We start from the raw sequence: 17,851 nt of genomic DNA on the forward strand, positions 1-17,851 counted from the left end.
CGTAAACCATGACTACACAGAACTTACTGGCAACATAACATGCAATTACAAACCCAAATGTCATATCTCCTCAGGATGCAATCAGTTATTTTAGAATCACTGCTGGAGTAAGCTGCGCAGTGATATTTAAACATAAACTTGTGTTATGCTTTCATAACAAGTGTTTTTACTGCCCTTTGATAGGTTTATAGTACACCATGCAGCCATAAAATGCAGATAATCACCCATTAAAACTGACAGCAAAGGCATTTTAAAAACTGCTGGCACAAGTTAACGGAGCCACATATGTTTTCATACCTGCTGGCTTGTCCTGTTTGAAAAGGCAACAGAGCGTCAGACTCCTCTTTTAATTTCTAAGAATAGTAGTGGACTGCAACAACCTGTACAAATAATCTATCAGAGTTTGTTCATGATGTATGGAAGCCATTTGCTGCTTGCTGAGACTTTTTTATTAATTATTTACTGAATGCTGAGACTCAGGGGCAGCTGTCATAGAGAGGAATGTCACTAAATTTCAATAAATAAACACCACTGCTAGACACACTTTTTCTTTTATTAGTGAGAAGTTAACGTTAGCAACTTCTTGCATTACACTAAACCTCTAATGCCAAGTTTAAAAGTTTAGAATCTTATACCTTTGTTTTTATGGTTTCTATTCTATTTGCTATGTGTTTAAATGTGAAACTTTCTCAAGTTAAATGTTTGCCAGGACAGATTGTAATATTTAGCAGTGTTTCAACTGTACATTAAAACAGAAAGAGCTGAAAAGCAGAGTTTGCTTTAATCCACAAACTTTAACTACGTCTGTTATTGTCTTACTCTCCCCTCAAAGACATCCAACTTTATAAACAGTGGAAAGAATTCATTGTAATGGTGCTGGAGACACAGCTCTTGCATAGCTGCTCTCACATGAAACACCACCAAACATTGTTATACTCCAACACAAAGGTTTAACTAATGGATAAGAGATTATAAAGAGCACATTAAGCATCTCTCTGCAGATTTTTTTCCCACCTGCTCTTATCAAAAATAGCTAAATATAACATAAACAACAATTAGGAAATGGAAAAAATGCATGTGGGATCTAAAAATCTTTTGGCCTTTTCCACTCAAACACACATTTATCTCTTAAAAATCCCAAACTTTACGTTGTAAAGTGTCAGGATTTCAACAAATCCTGCAATTAAACTTTTTTGTGTACAGACAGAACTTTAATATGTGTCTTGAGCAGCTCAGTTTTGGAAAAGGCTGTTGTCAATGCGGAAGTCTGATGTGGACGAGTGTTTAGCAAATTCTGCTATCAAGTTAAAGAGACTGAGCAACATGATCTGTTGATGCGGATGCTGGACATGAATGTGCGTGTGTGTGTGTGTTGGTTAAGTGCACTTGCACACACAACCATTTATAATAGGCTTTGACTTTAGCTGTCTCTGATAAGGGCACCTATCAGGTTTAGTTGAGCTCATGGTGACTTGACTTTGCTTGCCAACTCGGTAAATCAACCACACATAGTATGATGACTGCACACACACACACACACACACACACACACACACACACACACACACACACACACACACACACACACACACCATCTCTCGATCCATATCTTTATCTCTGAGATATCACATCATATTGTTAATTAGATCGTCCACACAACAACAGCTGGTGTTTTGATTTGGCCAGTTGGTTTATAAGTTTCCCTCATCATTAAAGTTTCTGTGTACCTGTCCATTTTTCATCACCCAAACTGAGTATTCACTTGGTATTTCACTCTTCCCCTGTTGGATTTCACCATTTCAATCATTCCTTAATCTTTTTCCATAATGGTTTCTATCTTTGACAATGTCACCCAGTTATAACCCTGCTGTTTGTTGTTCAAGAATCGAGCAGACATTTCAGTTAGTCAGATCTAAATCCAAAGTGAAGTAAAAGAACCCAGAGGATAAGCCACGTTATTGATCTGTAGTTTCTACACACCACCTCTCTCCTCTAGTTAATCCACAGGGTCAGCTCTAATGACATTGAGGAGCTCCTCTGGCAGTCAGCACTACTGCCATTTGCAATTTAGATGGAGAGAAAGGAGAAGTGGAGGAGGAGGTATGTGAGGGTGAAAACGAGGATAGAAAGTGAAGGAGAGAGGGAAAGGGAAAAGAAAGGTTTGAAAAGAGTGAGAGGGAAATGGAAAGGAAAAGAGGACTACAGGAGGACGAGTGTACTGCAGGGAAAAGATTTGAGAAGCGAAATAAAGAGAAGGCCCTGCGACAGACTGGCGACCTGTCCAGGGTGTCCCCTGCCTTCGCCCGAGTCAGCTGGGATAGACTCCAGCCCCCCCCATGACCCTAGTGAGGATTAAGCGGTGTATAGATAATGGATGGATGGATGGATGGAATAAAGAGAAGAGAGAAGGAGGATTTGACTGGCAAAGTATACATTTTAAAAAGACTAGATTTATTTGGTTGTTCTGATACAGTATATCATATTTCACACACTTTTGCCAAATGCACAACATTAAAACACATAATTTGTTTATTCATTCTCTTGCATTCGCTTTCTGAAGGTTAGAAAATGAATACACCTCTTATGTCTGTACAGCTCAGCTAAGCTTAGCATGAAGACTGGGAACAAGGCAAACCAAAAACACAAATGTAATGTGGTATAGATCGCAGACTCAAAGGTTACTCAGAGAAGAAGCCTTATCAAGATCTCTCATCTTATTAACAAAAGTTCTGAGTTAGTTGCCTTTGCAGTGATAAGAAACTGACTTTCATACTTCGCACATAAATTTCACTCTGGCTCCAATGTCCCACCTACTACAGTTTCTTTGCCAGTTAAAATCCTTCAACCATAATTATCGACAGATCGGGCAGTCCAATAGATGATGAGATGTCATTTGTTATTTGTGATGGAAGTCAGGGGCTACAGGGACTTCATGGTTTTTCTTGACTCTTGGGAGTTTTTCTTGGGAGATACATGCCGTACTAAATTGACAGTAGCTTCATTCTTACTCTGCACACACAACAGTCTTTTCATCTAACTTTTTAGCATTAGAGTAACACGTATTTCAAGATGAAACATCTACAAATGTTTTGTTTAAATATTTTATAAAGAGTGGAAAGGGTTAAGCATGTCAGATTTTGTGCAGTTATGTGCTCTTTTTTTCTTTTCATTTTTTTTTTCTTTTTGCACACGCTAAAAGAATTCCTGCGGCAAAACAGGAAGCCACAGAGGGAACAGTTGGCAAATCTAATCTTGTGCAGATCCTCTGATAGCTTTCTTCTCCACAAACAATACTGGTCAGAACTGAGGAGGCTTCTGAAGGGTGCTGAAAGACCCGACAACCATGCAGGGCCAAGCTCTTTGTCAGCCTCCAACTGATCAACACTCAGACATGTTCATTCAGAACCAGGAAAGGATGGCGTTAAGTCACTTCAAAACAGTCACGACTCCTAATGCTTCACATTCTTTGTTGTTTCGTTTCATTCTCTGCTTCTTTCCTTTTCTCTTACAGCATATACAACACAATCCACTTGTCAGCATGTTATACAAACTATTTTTCCTCTGCCTGCGTATCATTTGGTGTGTGTGTGTGGGTGGGAAAATCTTTGTCTGAATCCACGTCTGTCTGTATGTTAATGCAGTCTGTCCCACCAATAACTGTTGTATACGAGTCAGACAATGGGAGAAAACCTGTTTGGGGTTTCCTGAAAAGTTTACCACATGATGAAGTCACAGTGAAAGATTCCCATTTTTTCACTGAGAATCGCACTTTGCGTTCTCTGTCTCTCTGTGGTCAGACTTTAAAAGCTACTGCCACCATGATGTCATGACCACAGGGCCAATACTACAGCTAATGAGTCAGAAACTGCACAGTCTCGTAATGTAGCCTACACATCAGTGTCTGTCAGCCGGTCTGCCTCTCGCCCTGTGGTTAAACAGCCCGACACGTTAACATAAAATGGAATTGCCAGCCTGCATGCTATATTCATGTCTAAAGTTCATGTCTAAAGTAATGCTCCATCTCAGAGTATAAGAGTTACCTCAGTGAAACAAAAGAGGTGCTTTGTTCCATTGTCAAGCTAAATCCTCCCTCAGCAATTACCGTTCACCTTCCAAAGACCTCAGAGAGGAACAGAGCAACACTCTTTCTTTTAAAGCAAGCAGTGGAGCATGAAGACACAGGCACTCCACAGGCAAAGCCAGATCGCTCTTCTCTTTCAGCTGGCTACAACCAAAGCTTCAAACTAAATGTTATGACTCAGTTGGCATGGGCAGCAGGTATATTGTATATGAATGATTGTTCGCTATCTAAAATATGAAGAAATTGTCCATTGCTTTCCCTTTTAGCCTAAATGCGAGTAGAAATGTGAAATTCGATGGCAATTGTTGCAAAGGTATGTCACTTTAAGCCAAAATTTGCAATCTGCTTGTGGCACCACAGGAAAAGGATTACTTATTCAAGACATTAGGGTTTATCCTCTGGGGATCTCAAGTATCTTTCAAAATTCCATGGCGATCCATCATCTAATTGCTAAGCAATATCAGTCTGGATCATCCTGGTGGGCCAACTGACCAGCAGCACCATTAAATAACAAATATGATCATTTTCCCCAGATGTTAATTTCTCTCTTCAGCTTACTATAGCCTATATGTGCAACTTACAGTATGTATCATACACAATAGTTCAACAGTGGCATTTATGTTTTGTGAGACGTTGGAAAACGTATCTTCCCAGAACAAGCTGAATGACTTCATGAATCTTCTCCTGTGTGTTTTCCTACATACAAAAATGCAGCTGCGTAAACACAAACACGATGCTCTAAAATCTCATCATAATCGTCACTCAGAGCATCACTGCTGTAGAATCACACAGTTTTCTTGTCAAAGCGGGGTCGAATATTTGCCTTGAACTGTTTGGCACATCTTTCAGCCTACAACGGAGATCCTTGAAATCAAATCCACTTACTCTCCCCACTAAACTCCACGTTATGACTCAGTGAGGAAAGAGATGTCGTCTCTCAAAACACCGTAGTCCCGACTCTTCCTCAGTGTGTTCTCACTTCCTGTTTAAGGGGAAAGTGGCTTGATCATATTATGAGGCACTAAAATACCATAAAAGACAGGTTGTAATAAAAAATGAAAATGCCCCTTTTTTCGGGAAACTGCACATGATGAATGCTGGAGACCAACCTCCCCTCCTTCTTGTCTCTCACTGCTACTGCAGTTGTTTACATCAGGGCCAATGGGAGGCTTCCAGACGCAAAGGGTCTGACAGTCTATCAGTGAAAGAGGGTAGTTAATATGGGCACACAACCTCTGTCCTGACCTTGATGCAGGACCATCCATCATCTTGGCTTAGAGAAGGCATGAGGGTGAGAGGTGTATCCAGATGGAGGACACTTTAACCCAGGTTAGAGACTCTACAGCTTAGCCAGTATAAAGCCTCTGTCCTGATTTCACATTAAAGAGCCTGTGCAGGATGTGAAGATTTGTGACTTTAGTGCCCCGAGGTGGTGGTTCAGAAAACACACCGTGGCAGGTAACTCTGATGGATCTCTCCTCCAGTTCCAGTTCCACCTGAGGAGTCCAGTTTTTCTTTAAAAAGAGCTGCATAATCAGATTAATTTGATTCTATCTAACATATCACACTTAGGAGGAGACAGACGTGGGTGTTTTACATTCACTTTCTGCCACTCTGGGTGTCTTCTTTTGAAATCTTTTAAGAAGTGTTGGAAATGATAACAGGCAATAATGATAACGGGTAAATCAGCCCTTTCTTACTAAATTTACACTCTAATATTTAAACCTGCATTGATGCACTTTGGGCACTTGAAAGCAGCACAGCAGGCTGTAACACTGTCAAATTATCACCCAATGAAGTTGTTAGTGCAAACATGTTAGCAAACAGTTGCCTATTTAAGAATCCAACAGGCATAAAGCTACAGCACCAAGTCCTGTAGTTAGTTTCTCTATTTTACCTATTTTTTCAGTTTCTATCAACATAAATGTGGGAATCAGAAAAACAGTCGCTGCTAACTTTATCTGTCTGCTCATGCTGCTCTGCTGTTAGTGTACAGTCGGCTTTTAAAATGTTTGTCTGCTGTGTCTGGAAAGAGCATGAAATTATTGTATTTCAGGGCGGAGACGTACGGTTAGGTTTAAGTTTGGGTTGAGATCACACATTTAGTTGTAATAGTTTAAACTGGGGTTTGTGTTTGTGCACAACCTGAAGAATGCCAACGGCACTGTCTATTCTTTCACTTAAGCATGCTGTTCTCTCAGATTCATTTATCAGAGAATGTGCTTTTGGCTAAGAAATGTCTCCCCCCCCACACACACACATGTATGCATATGCACACACACGCACCAACATCCAATCCCTATTCTCCCATTTTGTTTTTTGGGTCACACTCATCTGCAGCCTTATTACCCAGAGTCCTCTGTGGCAGCCCGACCGGCGCTCCGCTGATGGAGTGTTCTGTTTGTCACATCAGCACCCAGCACACGCTCAACCCAGCTCAGATCATCAGGAATTTCACCGATGGGAAACCTGCTCAGAATTCAGAAAAAGGCTGTGCATACATCTAATTGTGATGGAGTTTTCCACCTTGGCTCAACTGCTCTTTTTTCTCTGCTTAGTCCTTTGATGAAACGCTCTTTCATCTCATCAGTGTAATTAAGTGAAGAATTTAAATCAACAATAACTGTGAAAAAAGACTTTTTTGCATGTTCAAATCAGGATGATTGGATTTTCTTCCCCCTTAATTACACATAATATATGTAGTATATTCCAATCATCACGACAAGTTGTGACTGTTTGAGTCTTTAGTGCAATAATGTAGTGATGATTACTATGAGCTATAGGATTTCTATTTACATCTGCATCATATAAATTATCATATCTTGTTTAATATATAGTGGGCATCACTGCATACAAGTCAGACATCAGAATGAAGTGATATCATCTGCACGATTTCTGAACATCTGTTGAGTAGAAATGCCAGAGGCCCTTTTAGTAATAAACCATTTAACAGCTGCCTAATTGCTCTATGAATCAGCATAGTCTGTAAAATGGTCTAAGAGATGCAATGCATGTTCTCCTCTCTTATTCTTAATTTCTTATGTCTCCGTCTGTTAGAGTAACTTAACAGCGTATCACCAGTTTTTATATGTTCCCAAAGCTGCATCCTTGCTTCCAAATGAGAAACAAATGTGACTGTATGAGAGCCACATGTACAGATGACGCCTCTGCTCAACTCCAAAACTGTCTGTCTGAATTTTCAGCACCATTATAGATTCTACTGCTGTGTTTTTTTGTTTGTTTCTTTTGGTGGTTTTTGCCATTGAATATTTGTTGGTTGTAAAACTTACTAAAAAAGAAAATCTCCTTTAAAGGTAGGCAAGCTCTGAAAGTACACATACTGTGCATTTATAATGAATGCCTTCTTGAATCGCAGCTCAAGTTCAACACATATTGGTTGGTTGACTCCCCTGCAGAGAACTGACAGGCTATTATGCAAACAGGCATTAATCCATTGAGTCAACTATCATCAGAACAGAAGAGTGGGCACAGCAGGGCCCATATTTTCAGGACCACTTAACTTTAGATGTCTGTGAAACCAGTGAGACGTAGAATGATAGGAAACATGCTTATTAGGATGTTTTCATGTCTTGCTTTCCTGTTGCATCAGATGTTGAAAGCAAACATTTTTTTCCCCATGAATGCCAAGTTTATTTCAAAGCCTTGGTGTAAATGATCTTGAGGCTGCGTGTTTCCGTGTTGATTCCTGTTAGATAAACTGCGCAACCAGATTGTGAGTCGTCTCTGTTTACACTGCTAATCAAGTTACACCCAGAGGCAAATTGTTTGTATAGGCCGTACTGGAAGTAACACTGTGCTTAGGAAAGCAACTTTTTGGTTTTTTAGCCAGTTGTAGAGGGGGGATTTGTAACTTTTTCCACCATTAACAAAATCTCCTAGTTGGGACAGCCTCCTCATCAGCAGAGAGAAGAGGAGGGGGAGGAGGAAACAGCAAATGTTGTTTGGAGCAGGCAGTTTCAAGATGCCCCTGGACCAGTGGATACTGGGACCACTATTTCTTTTCTCCTGCGTGCTGTATATGTGCTTATGAGCTCACATGCACGCGTCTGTAGATGTGATTCATCCATGTGATTCATCTGTGTCTGTGTAGTGTGTATGTCCCACTTTTTTTGCGAGCATTTTCAGCAGGGGAATAACCACGGTTAAGCTGGTATGGGTGGCGAGATGGTGTAAAGATCTTACAGGCGCAGGACAACCAGGAAAACATTTACAGTCATGGTCTCATATTTCAGACTGTATGCATGAATGAACCTTTGCTGTCTTGATGACTGAGCATCAAAAATGAAATACACTGAATAAAAAAGAAAAAAAACAAAAAGGTGACACATGCGTTGTCACCACACTGTCATCTGTCACCCACTGCCCACTTCAGCAAACCGCTGTTTGCAACACTGATACATTCTTAGTTGTGACACCAGCAATTACTCTGAAAACCAAAACACAGCGTGACAAGGTGTACAATTGTTCATGCTAAATTATTTACTGAGCCACAAGCTTTTGTAAACTTCAGCACCAATTAATCTCAAGAACCTCTTTTGTGTGAGAGCTTAATCGTTTGCTAATTAGCGTCCCTGCTAACAGACACTCTCAGTGGAAATATACGATTACATAGCCCATCGACAGGCTCAGTAAACAAAGGCTGTTTGCCAAAATGCCAAAGCAGTTGTTGTAAAGCTGTGGAGGGGCAAATCTATCACTTGTGTGGGTGGTGTGTGTGTGCTTGTAGCTCACTGTATGCAAGTGTGTGTTAATATTTATGTGACAAAAGAGAGAAATTGTACCAGAGAGGAAAGGGAGAGGGATTTTCATTCTGTACATCACAGTGATTGTGATGTTTGTTAAGTGAATATGCAGCTTGTTTTAAAGTGGCAGCACTGAGAATCCACTGCAGCCTGGAGGAGATGTCCTTAGATGACTTGATGCTGCAAAACCGGAAGGAAGCACCTGCTGGGGGAAGTGAATGATAGTGTTTCAGGAGGAGGGAGCCTAACTTACTGTATTTTACAATGCATTATCGTGGGTTCCACCTTTAATGGCTTGTAGTCCTTGCAATAAACAGTGGTCACCAAATTTCTCAGATGGTCTGGAGGGTCAAGAGATACACAGTGTTCTAAGTTTAAAACAAAAGGCAGAAACTGAATCAGATTCCTCCATAAGATTTATTTCTTTCCTCTCCCATTAATCATCTCACAGCCTCTTAGCTGTGACCTTCTGGAGGAGTCAGTAAAGCTACTTAACTGTATACAAAGTAGGTAAAACAGGCAAAGGCTAAATCTTGACCAGCTACAGATGTAAAGTGCTGCTTACACACTGATGCAACACTACTGACAGTAGTTGCAAGAGTTATAGTAACCTCTCCCTCTGTTTAGCTTCTCCAGTTTGTCTCATATCAAGGTATCGATGGTTATGAGATCAGTTGACAAGATAAATAATTTGGCGGAGGTAATGCTGAAGAATCATATTGACCCAAATCTGCAATAAAACTTTGAAAAACACACAAAAAACCCCCACCTCTTTTGTCTCAGCCTCACTTCCATCTGCCTCGTCTCCCTGTCTGGATCAGATCATTTGCTCTCCTGAATGTAGTTGTACGTTCCAGTGATGGAGTGCAACATGCTGGGGCTCCGTTTTGATTGTCGCCACAGGCCCGCTGATTACACTGAGCCACAGTCAATGGAAAAGGAGCTGAGTTCCCCATGATGGAGTATCCACAGCCTTCAGCCCAGCCTGCCTCCCCCGGCACAGAGCCAGCGGAGGAAACCTGCTAGTCAGTCAATCCATCAGTCGGTCAGCCAGCTGGTCAACGAGCCAGCCAGTCCATCAGTCAGCCCAACTGTCCCCGAGTTTATCAGCCTGTACCAGACAGGTTTCAAGCCATTTACCCTAATCCGGTGTTGATTCTCTTCTTTTTGGGGGGAATAAAAAGGGGTTGAGGTGACCTACTTATGATCAGACAGCAGCTCTATGTAGTACAACTGAGACCGTCACGCCATGTCCCACCTGAGGCGTCTGGAAGTTGAAATAGTTAGGAAAGAGAAAGGAGAGATTGTAGAAAACCTTGATGAATTAGAAACACCTAATGATGGCAACTGTTATTCAGTGTTTAGAGCTGCAAAGGACTATTAATTACATTAATATGTTTTTAATAAATCAATTGATCTGACTTTTGTGAGCCAATCACAGTATCCCAGAAAGAGAAAAGGTGATGTCAGAAATCTATCTATCTACCCTTGATTATGCTTACTGTCAGTTTGACTTATAATGCTGCTTCTTATTCATCTTGTTACACTTAATTTGTATGACTGGCAACACTTGTTAATCTATTTGTTACTGTTTTTACTATTAGGCACCAAAACATCTATCTATCTATCTATCTATCTGTCTATCTATCTATCTATCTATCTATCTATCTATCTATCTATCTATCTATCTATCTATCTATCTATCTATCTATCTATCTATCTATCTATCTATCTATCTATCTATCTATCTATCTATCTGTCTATCTATCTACCTATCTATCTATCTATCTATCTATCTATCTATGTTCTGGGAGCATAACAACAAACAGGTGACTCAATCACATCATGTTAATCTGATTTTCTTTTTACATAACATGACCTCTTAACCTTTACATTCTCTTCATCTCCTCCATGTTTTCTCTTCCTCGCTCTCTCTCCTCCTCCTCCTCCTCCTGGAACGTGGTTATCGCCTGTGAGTGGTTGTCATGGTGATCGACCCCGAGGGACTCATCCCAAAACCAGAAGTTCTGCTCGTCTGAAATAGAACCTCTGCCTCTCTCCGGGGGGAAGGTGGTTCATTTGGCACATGAGGGGGAAGCAGAGGGAGAGAAAGAATGAAGGAGAGATGTCTCAGTCAAGGAGAGAGAGATGAGAGAGAGGGAGGACACGGGGGGGAGACAGAGAGAGAGAGAGAGTGGGAGAGAGACAATGAGGCAGCATGCATCCATTCCAACTGGGTCACATCGCGAGAGCATTGCGTAAGCGTAAACACTGCTGCCCCTGTGTTATGCCCTTAGCTCACACACACACACACACACAATCTGTGTCTTTCCACAGCTTACTACTGTCTGGGAATCAGCCGTTTTGTATGACAGTCTGTAGTGTTTTTTTTTTCACATCCTGGATGGCATCAAGCTGTGGTACATCTCTTTTTCTCTTGTGCACTCTCTCTTGTGATAAGTACATTGTGACAGTGGATTGAACCCTCTTCTCTGTTAGCTGCCAAGCTGGACAGCAGCATGACATAGCACTTCTTCCCTGCTGCATATCCAAAAGCACACACACAGAGGCACTGATGTGGGAAATAGACTGTGTTTCTCCAGTCCTTATGGACTCTAGGTTTTTGTAAAGCAGGAATGTAAATGTACTAAAGCTGCTCGTCACCATGGGAAAGGTCATATCACTCCACAAACACACGTGATACTCCAACAGGTCATCATTTGTACTTGGCTGCTCATCACCCTCACTGTCCTCCTGCGTTTTATTTATCTGACATTTGATTTCCCAAAGGTTTCCAGTAGGTGTGTGCATTAAAGCTCGCCTACGTCTTCTAAGATCAGGCCTACAAGCTCCCCGCTCCTTGCTGGGGGTGTTTGTTGTTTACAGGCCCTTGGTAGTCTTCGGCTCCCGGCATGTTTGGAAATTTTAACACCTATGCAAATAAACACGGAACATGGAAATGCAGCTCATATTTGCGAGAGTTGTTTGCGCAGTGCGCTGCGTGTGCGTCGGTAGAGGGTGTGATTGTCTATAAAAGGAACAGCCAAAGCCAGTTGTTTAAAATCCTAGTTGGACGGTTTCAAATCCCCCCCTTGTGCACTGAGAGAGGAGAATAGAGGGAGGGAGTGCGGATGTGTGTGTGTGTGTGTGTGTCAGTCTGTCTGCATGTCAGGAGAGTCTTTCCAATCAGGGAAAGGATGGACAGACAGACAGGTTGCACACAGACAGACTAGCAGAGCATGAGGAGAGACAGAGTGGAGCAGAAAGAAAGAGAGAGAGAGCGAGGAGTGGGTGGAGTTACATGCTGAGGAGGCGTGGCCGCGCAGCTGTCACTCACTGGCGGTTGCCATGGTGAGCGGGCGGTCCCGAACAGCGGGGCATCCAATGGGAGCGGACGCTGCTTGTGTCACCATGGTGACGGGGCTGTGCCCAGGGAGGTTGTGATGGGTTGACAGGTGCGTGACAATCGGAGCTCTCTGCAAGCATGTACGCCAAAGGCAAGAGTAGCAACGTGCCGTCCGACAGCCAAGCCAGAGAAAAGTAAGTTTTATTTATGGGGGAGGAAACCGCGGCTGTGAGGGAAGTTCATGAGCGGCCGGGGGCAGTCGCACACTGAGCTGCGGTAGGGGAGGGTACAAGGCGAAGCAGTGAGCGGCGTGGGGCTCTCTGCTCAGCTCTGCACGGCGTGGAAAGTTGGCTGCTTCATTTATTGGAGGAAAGATAGGCATTTCTTTTTTTTTTTTTTTTTTTTTAACCAGCGAGGGTTTTATTCCCATTAGACGATTAGAATCAAACGCGCGCTTTCTGCCTCACATGTTCAGTTTGATTTCATGTTTCATCCTCGTCTTGTCATGTCTTGGCATTTTTCTCTGCACGCTGTCTGATCTGAATGTGGCATTTTGAACATGACGCTGTAATTTTGGGCTGTTTTTTTTTTTTTTTTAAGTGTTGTGCAGTTTTGTAAACACGCAGATCCACGATGTCGGTGGGAAAGTCCACGCATTTCACCGCTGCTGTGTTTAGAGGTGTCGCTTTTGCAAAATAAAAAGGAAGACTGTGGTTGTGTTGCGTTGAATGTCCCGGAGATTTTAGTGTTGTGGCAGCAGACTTGTCATCCTCGTCGATCCGGCTGTTTGGGGCCATATTGAAGATGTCCAGCAATTTGTGTGTTTACATGTCAGCCAGGAAAGATCAGCGGTTGTGTTTTTTGGTTTGTTTGTTTTTTTTAGATGGGAATGCTTGTCATGACTGAGCTGTGTTTTCTGTTATTTACTCTAAAGGATTCATGGGCTCAGACGTGAGTCTGAGTAATCCAGCTGCTTTTCCTTGTCAGACATTGTAGAATTAAGTCGGTTTTGTTGTTAACTTATATCTAAAAAAATGTTTTTAAACACTCCACATATGACATTTGCCACATTGTCTGTTTATTCTACTTTGCAGCACTGCACCTTTTCTGATGTCATGCATGAGATAAAGATTGAAAATTAAAACTAAATCCATGTTTGAATGTTCCCAAACCAAATGCAACATATTCTGTACAAGTGACCTTCAGCCAGGTTTGACTGTTCACTACTTTTTTGGGAGCTCAGGGTCAGTTATCAGAGTTCATAGATCAGCACACACGGGGGAGGAGGTGATTGTTGATGATATGCCATCACTGTGAACAGACAAAAACATTTACGGTCTTTTGTCTCTGTGGCCGGGATCTCTGCAACCGATTAGAGATTCAGGAAGGGAGAGAAAAAGGAAGAAAAAAAAAGCAAAAGAGAGAGAGATCCAGTTGCTTTTTAGTGGAGCTGCCATAACCTGGATGTCTGAGCATCCGCGCAGATGAAGAGCCTAATAGTCTGACAGAACCACATGAAGATAAATGCAGACAGCCCTCACATCGAACTTGTGTTTTTCAGCTCGTGCCACCTGTGAGAGCAGTTTAGGGTTATTTGTCCTGTGAAGATGTCCATAAAAGACGAGATTAATCATCTCGCTCCGACTCCCCGCTACCACCGTGCATTTATTCTGTCTTTTGAATCCAGTTCACTCATGTTTGTCAACAGTGTGATTGAGAGTTCATCTGCATCCCTCGAGTCCCATTCTTTATTCTGAATCGATATGAAAAGGACTGAGGAGTGAGGCTCCATCGCTGCCTTGTTGCATACTAACACAGGCAGAGATGGGAGATACTCTGTGTGATCACATGCATTCATCTGTGTGTGTGGGAGCATGAGATTTTCTGCAGTTTACTGAGATAGAGTCACATTATTGTGTGTTTCTATAGGTGCACAACTTGGTGACCAATAGTTTTGTCATAAAAAAAAGGAGACAGGTAATAATGAGACACTGACTTAATGTAGCTTTGGTGTTGTTGTTGAGTTGTATCTACATCATCTTGTAATGATATTTCAGATTATTATTTCCTGAACATGTACACAAATTTACATACAAGGAGATCCTAGTCCCTCTGATATTGAAAGAGGCAAGATTTTTCCTGCACACTAAACTTCTTCTTATTCCTCTCTGATTGTTTGATTTGGACTTCCGTGTTGCCGCAGATCATTTCGTTATCCGTGTTTACATTTCAATGCAAGTTCCATTGGGCGTTACTGCCAAGGCCACGGCAGAAGAGAGGAACAGGCGACAAGAAAAACACCAGATGAAAGGGCAGTGAAAGGCGAAAAATCAAGCAAGCCCAAGTTTCATTTGTCTCTTAACAGGCAGCCTTGTTTATCAGTGGTGTGTATCAGAGAAGCCGAGCAGGACCAGCGCTGCCGAGTTTCAGTTGTTTCTCATTTCTGCAGCGCAGCAGGGGATCAGAGAGTGGGAGAGACAGAGGGCAACAACAGACTGAGGGAAAGAAGAAGGAGGAGGGGAGAGAGAGTGGGACTGAGGGAATTTGCTGGATCATTAGTTTACAGTGTTGTAGTATTGACCTCAGAATGGACCCCCACAGACACGGGGCTCTGGCGTCTCGCCCATGTAGATGTAGAGGAGCTCTAAATGCAGCTGACCTCTATGCAGTTCTGTTCACTGCTCCTTGCGTGCGTGCGATAAGCATCTGATTTGCGTGGTATGTCCTTGCTGCAGATGCATTTTGGGAGCAATTTTTTTTCCCCCTCCACCAGTGTGAGATACACCATGGATTTGTAAATGTTTATCTGGTGGTTTTGTAGATTTTAGACTTGGAGATAAAATGTAGTGTAGCCTGATACAAATGCAGCTTGCTTCAGAAGAATCACAAAATGTTGCGTTTTTGATAAACGTGCACATTTTCAGGATGCTGAATCTGCCAGAGATGCTAAAACTTAATAAAGCAAATACTGAATTTTTGTTGCCATTTAAAGTCTGTGTCCACAGCATAAAAATATAACCCTTAAAATGTTAGACTTCACCATTAACCTAAATGTCAGGCTAATATTTGTAATGTTTGACAACTTAACATTCTCTCAGCAGTTTAATTTACCTACAAGACTGCTGTAAATGTTATGCTGAGTGTTTTCTCTTGTGGAGAGATTATATTAAAAAACACCTGAATTTTCTCCAAGCCTTTTTTCTTTCATAGATTGCAAAGTAAACGAACTCCGACTGCATAAAGTATTAGAAACACATTTCTCTGAACGTAGCAAACGCTGTTAACCATTATTGATTCCCCTTTTAAACCTGCACCTTTCTCAGAGAATATACAAAATATGCAGACAAAGAGAAGTAAATGAGTTGGATGTTGTGCCTGAATCATAAAAATATCGGATAGTTCCACTTGCATGGGCCACATCTGGCAGATATCTGCTTCTACAAATACTGCAGGGGCACATTAGTTCAATACAGATGAATGGAGTTTTGTTTCTGGTTCTCAAACCGCCAAAAGATTACATTTAAAAAACTGAATGGAAACATGTCTGTGCAGAAACAATGTCCCTGATCCAGCCAATAATAGATTTAGACTGTTTAGTTCCAGTCACAAACTGCTGGCAGCAACATCAGTGGATTATGCTGAGTAAAAGTCAAGAACATGCCTTAAATATTTATAGCGTGCTCGTGTTTTTAAATAAAATCCTGATGATTCATTTTTGGATATGTCTTCGTCACATGTATTTATAGTTCATGTATGTGTGTGCTGGGAATATGTAGCAGTCTTTCAAGCTATACAGCTATCGTGAACGCTCTCTCTGGCTCTGAGACAACAACACTGTCCACGTCTCTGCTCTCTCTCGCTCTGCCTGGGTCTACCTGTGTCATGGTCCGCACTTGATTTTGATTCGGAGTGACAGTACACAACCACCGACTGTGTACTGCAGTTGTTCAACGAGTGTATGTTTCAGTCACTGCCAGTTAGAGGACACATTCCACATAGTTCTGGGATTGTGGTCCTGACTCAGTTGCATTGCAGCACATAGTGCGCATTCCTTTTCCCCCTTTTCTGTGCGTGTACCCAACCATGGAACAAACTCTCCCTAAAATGCACAGACACGAACACACTTGCAAGTCTCTCTGTTTTTTTACAGACACACAGCACCTTACTTTATTTTTATTTAGTTTTTTTTTCACACCATTTTAATAAACACAAACTGCAAACTCACAATTGCAAAAATAAAGTCTGTAGTTCAGGTGCCAACCATCAGTCTGGTGCAGACTTAAGCATTTCTAGTCCTGTAAGGATCATCATTCTGCACACACACACACACACACACACACACACACACACACACACACACACACACACACACACACACACAGACACAGACACACAGACAGCTACTTCTGAACCGAGACACCTCAGAATCCTGCCAGGAGGCTGCCAATGCAGCATTGCGCAGACTGAGGCAAAGCAGTGCATGCTGGGAGTGTTTATCCGACAGAAGCAATTCAGGCTGCCACTCTGGCTCTGACAGAGTCGCATTACAGGGGAACTACAATAAAAATAGAGCAGTATCTCACGCACACATATGCTGTATGCTCACAATGCATTGCATCAACTGTGCAGGGAATCAGATTTTGTCCTTGCCAGCTGCCACCTGATGAATGTAATTGATGAGATTTTTTTTGTTTGTTTACTGCATTTCGTCGACCTTGAGAAATGACGGTGGTGCGCTCATTAGAGCAAAGAGGGAAACCATTTGTTATAGCATGAACAAAAGAATGTAGCCAGAGGATAAACATATGTTGCTGGTCAACTTGGCAGGTGAAATGAGAGGCTGTTTATGCAAAACGAGCATGAAACTTGAACGGTGGAACAAATTTGAAAGTTCAGCAGCTGAAATGAGTAGACGGGCAAGGAGGAGGTTTTTTCCACGTAGGTCAGACGGGGTCAGTTGTCCTGCAGGACCTCATGGTCTAATGCTCCATAATGGCTACATGTCGGACCTCTGCACTCAGCATACATCTCACTCTCTCTGTGGATCACTTACACTGGTAAGTGGCCACACCTGGGTCTGTTGGCTTGAGTCCAGTGCACACCATACAGAGGAGCCACGTGGAGCCTAAGCTACTCTTTCCTGTTTAAGTCGACAGAAAACAGTATAAAAGTGTGTAATTTTATGTGTGCGTATCCACACTTTGCTGCTTTGGGTCAACTGAGAGCATACTGCATGTGTAAATCTGTAATCCCATCTGAGCTGTCTGCTCACAGCACTTTCCCCATATGTTTCATCCCTCAAAATCAACCTCCATCTGTCTGTCACGCTGCCTGTGCGAATGTGAACTACAACATCCAGTGATCATTACACAGCTAATAGCCTCTCCGCCTCTCATGGGATGCTTGTGAACAACTGCGAGAACACAGAGAACTGTCACTGCTCCCTATTGTTGTCTTTCACCAACACTGACGGCCGGCGAGAGAATTTAAAACTGGTGCCAGTGAATGTAATCCTCATGGTGTTTTAGATTAGCATCAATCTGGGATTACAAGAAAACCAGAGACGAAATTGAGCCCTCGTGTTTTCTTTTCTTTTCGGGTGTACAGAGCTGTCTTCAAACGAAACTGATGATGACAGTTTGACAAGGCTCTGATAGAAAA

At 42.1% G+C, this 17,851-nt stretch overlaps 1 protein-coding gene across 2 annotated transcripts in view; it reads left to right on the forward strand.

Annotated features, from left to right (window-relative positions):
• The first annotated feature begins 12,168 nt into the window (after positions 1–12,168).
• The window catches only part of ssbp2a (single stranded DNA binding protein 2a), a 54,246-nt gene continuing 48,563 nt past the window's right edge, over positions 12,169–17,851 (forward strand). The window contains exon 1 of one of the 2 annotated variants that reach the window (XM_023281479.3): positions 12,169–12,384. In XM_023281479.3, the coding sequence (XP_023137247.1) occupies positions 12,329–12,384 (56 nt within the window). In that variant the 5' untranslated portion in view covers positions 12,169–12,328. Of the gene's footprint in view, positions 12,385–16,542; positions 17,248–17,851 lie in introns of those variants that run through there. The other variant, XM_035953459.2, reaches the window with a different exon arrangement.

The sequence above is a fragment of the Amphiprion ocellaris genome, chromosome 6 (genome assembly GCF_022539595.1).
Source record: "Amphiprion ocellaris isolate individual 3 ecotype Okinawa chromosome 6, ASM2253959v1, whole genome shotgun sequence".
Classification (NCBI taxonomy): Eukaryota; Metazoa; Chordata; class Actinopteri; family Pomacentridae; genus Amphiprion; species Amphiprion ocellaris.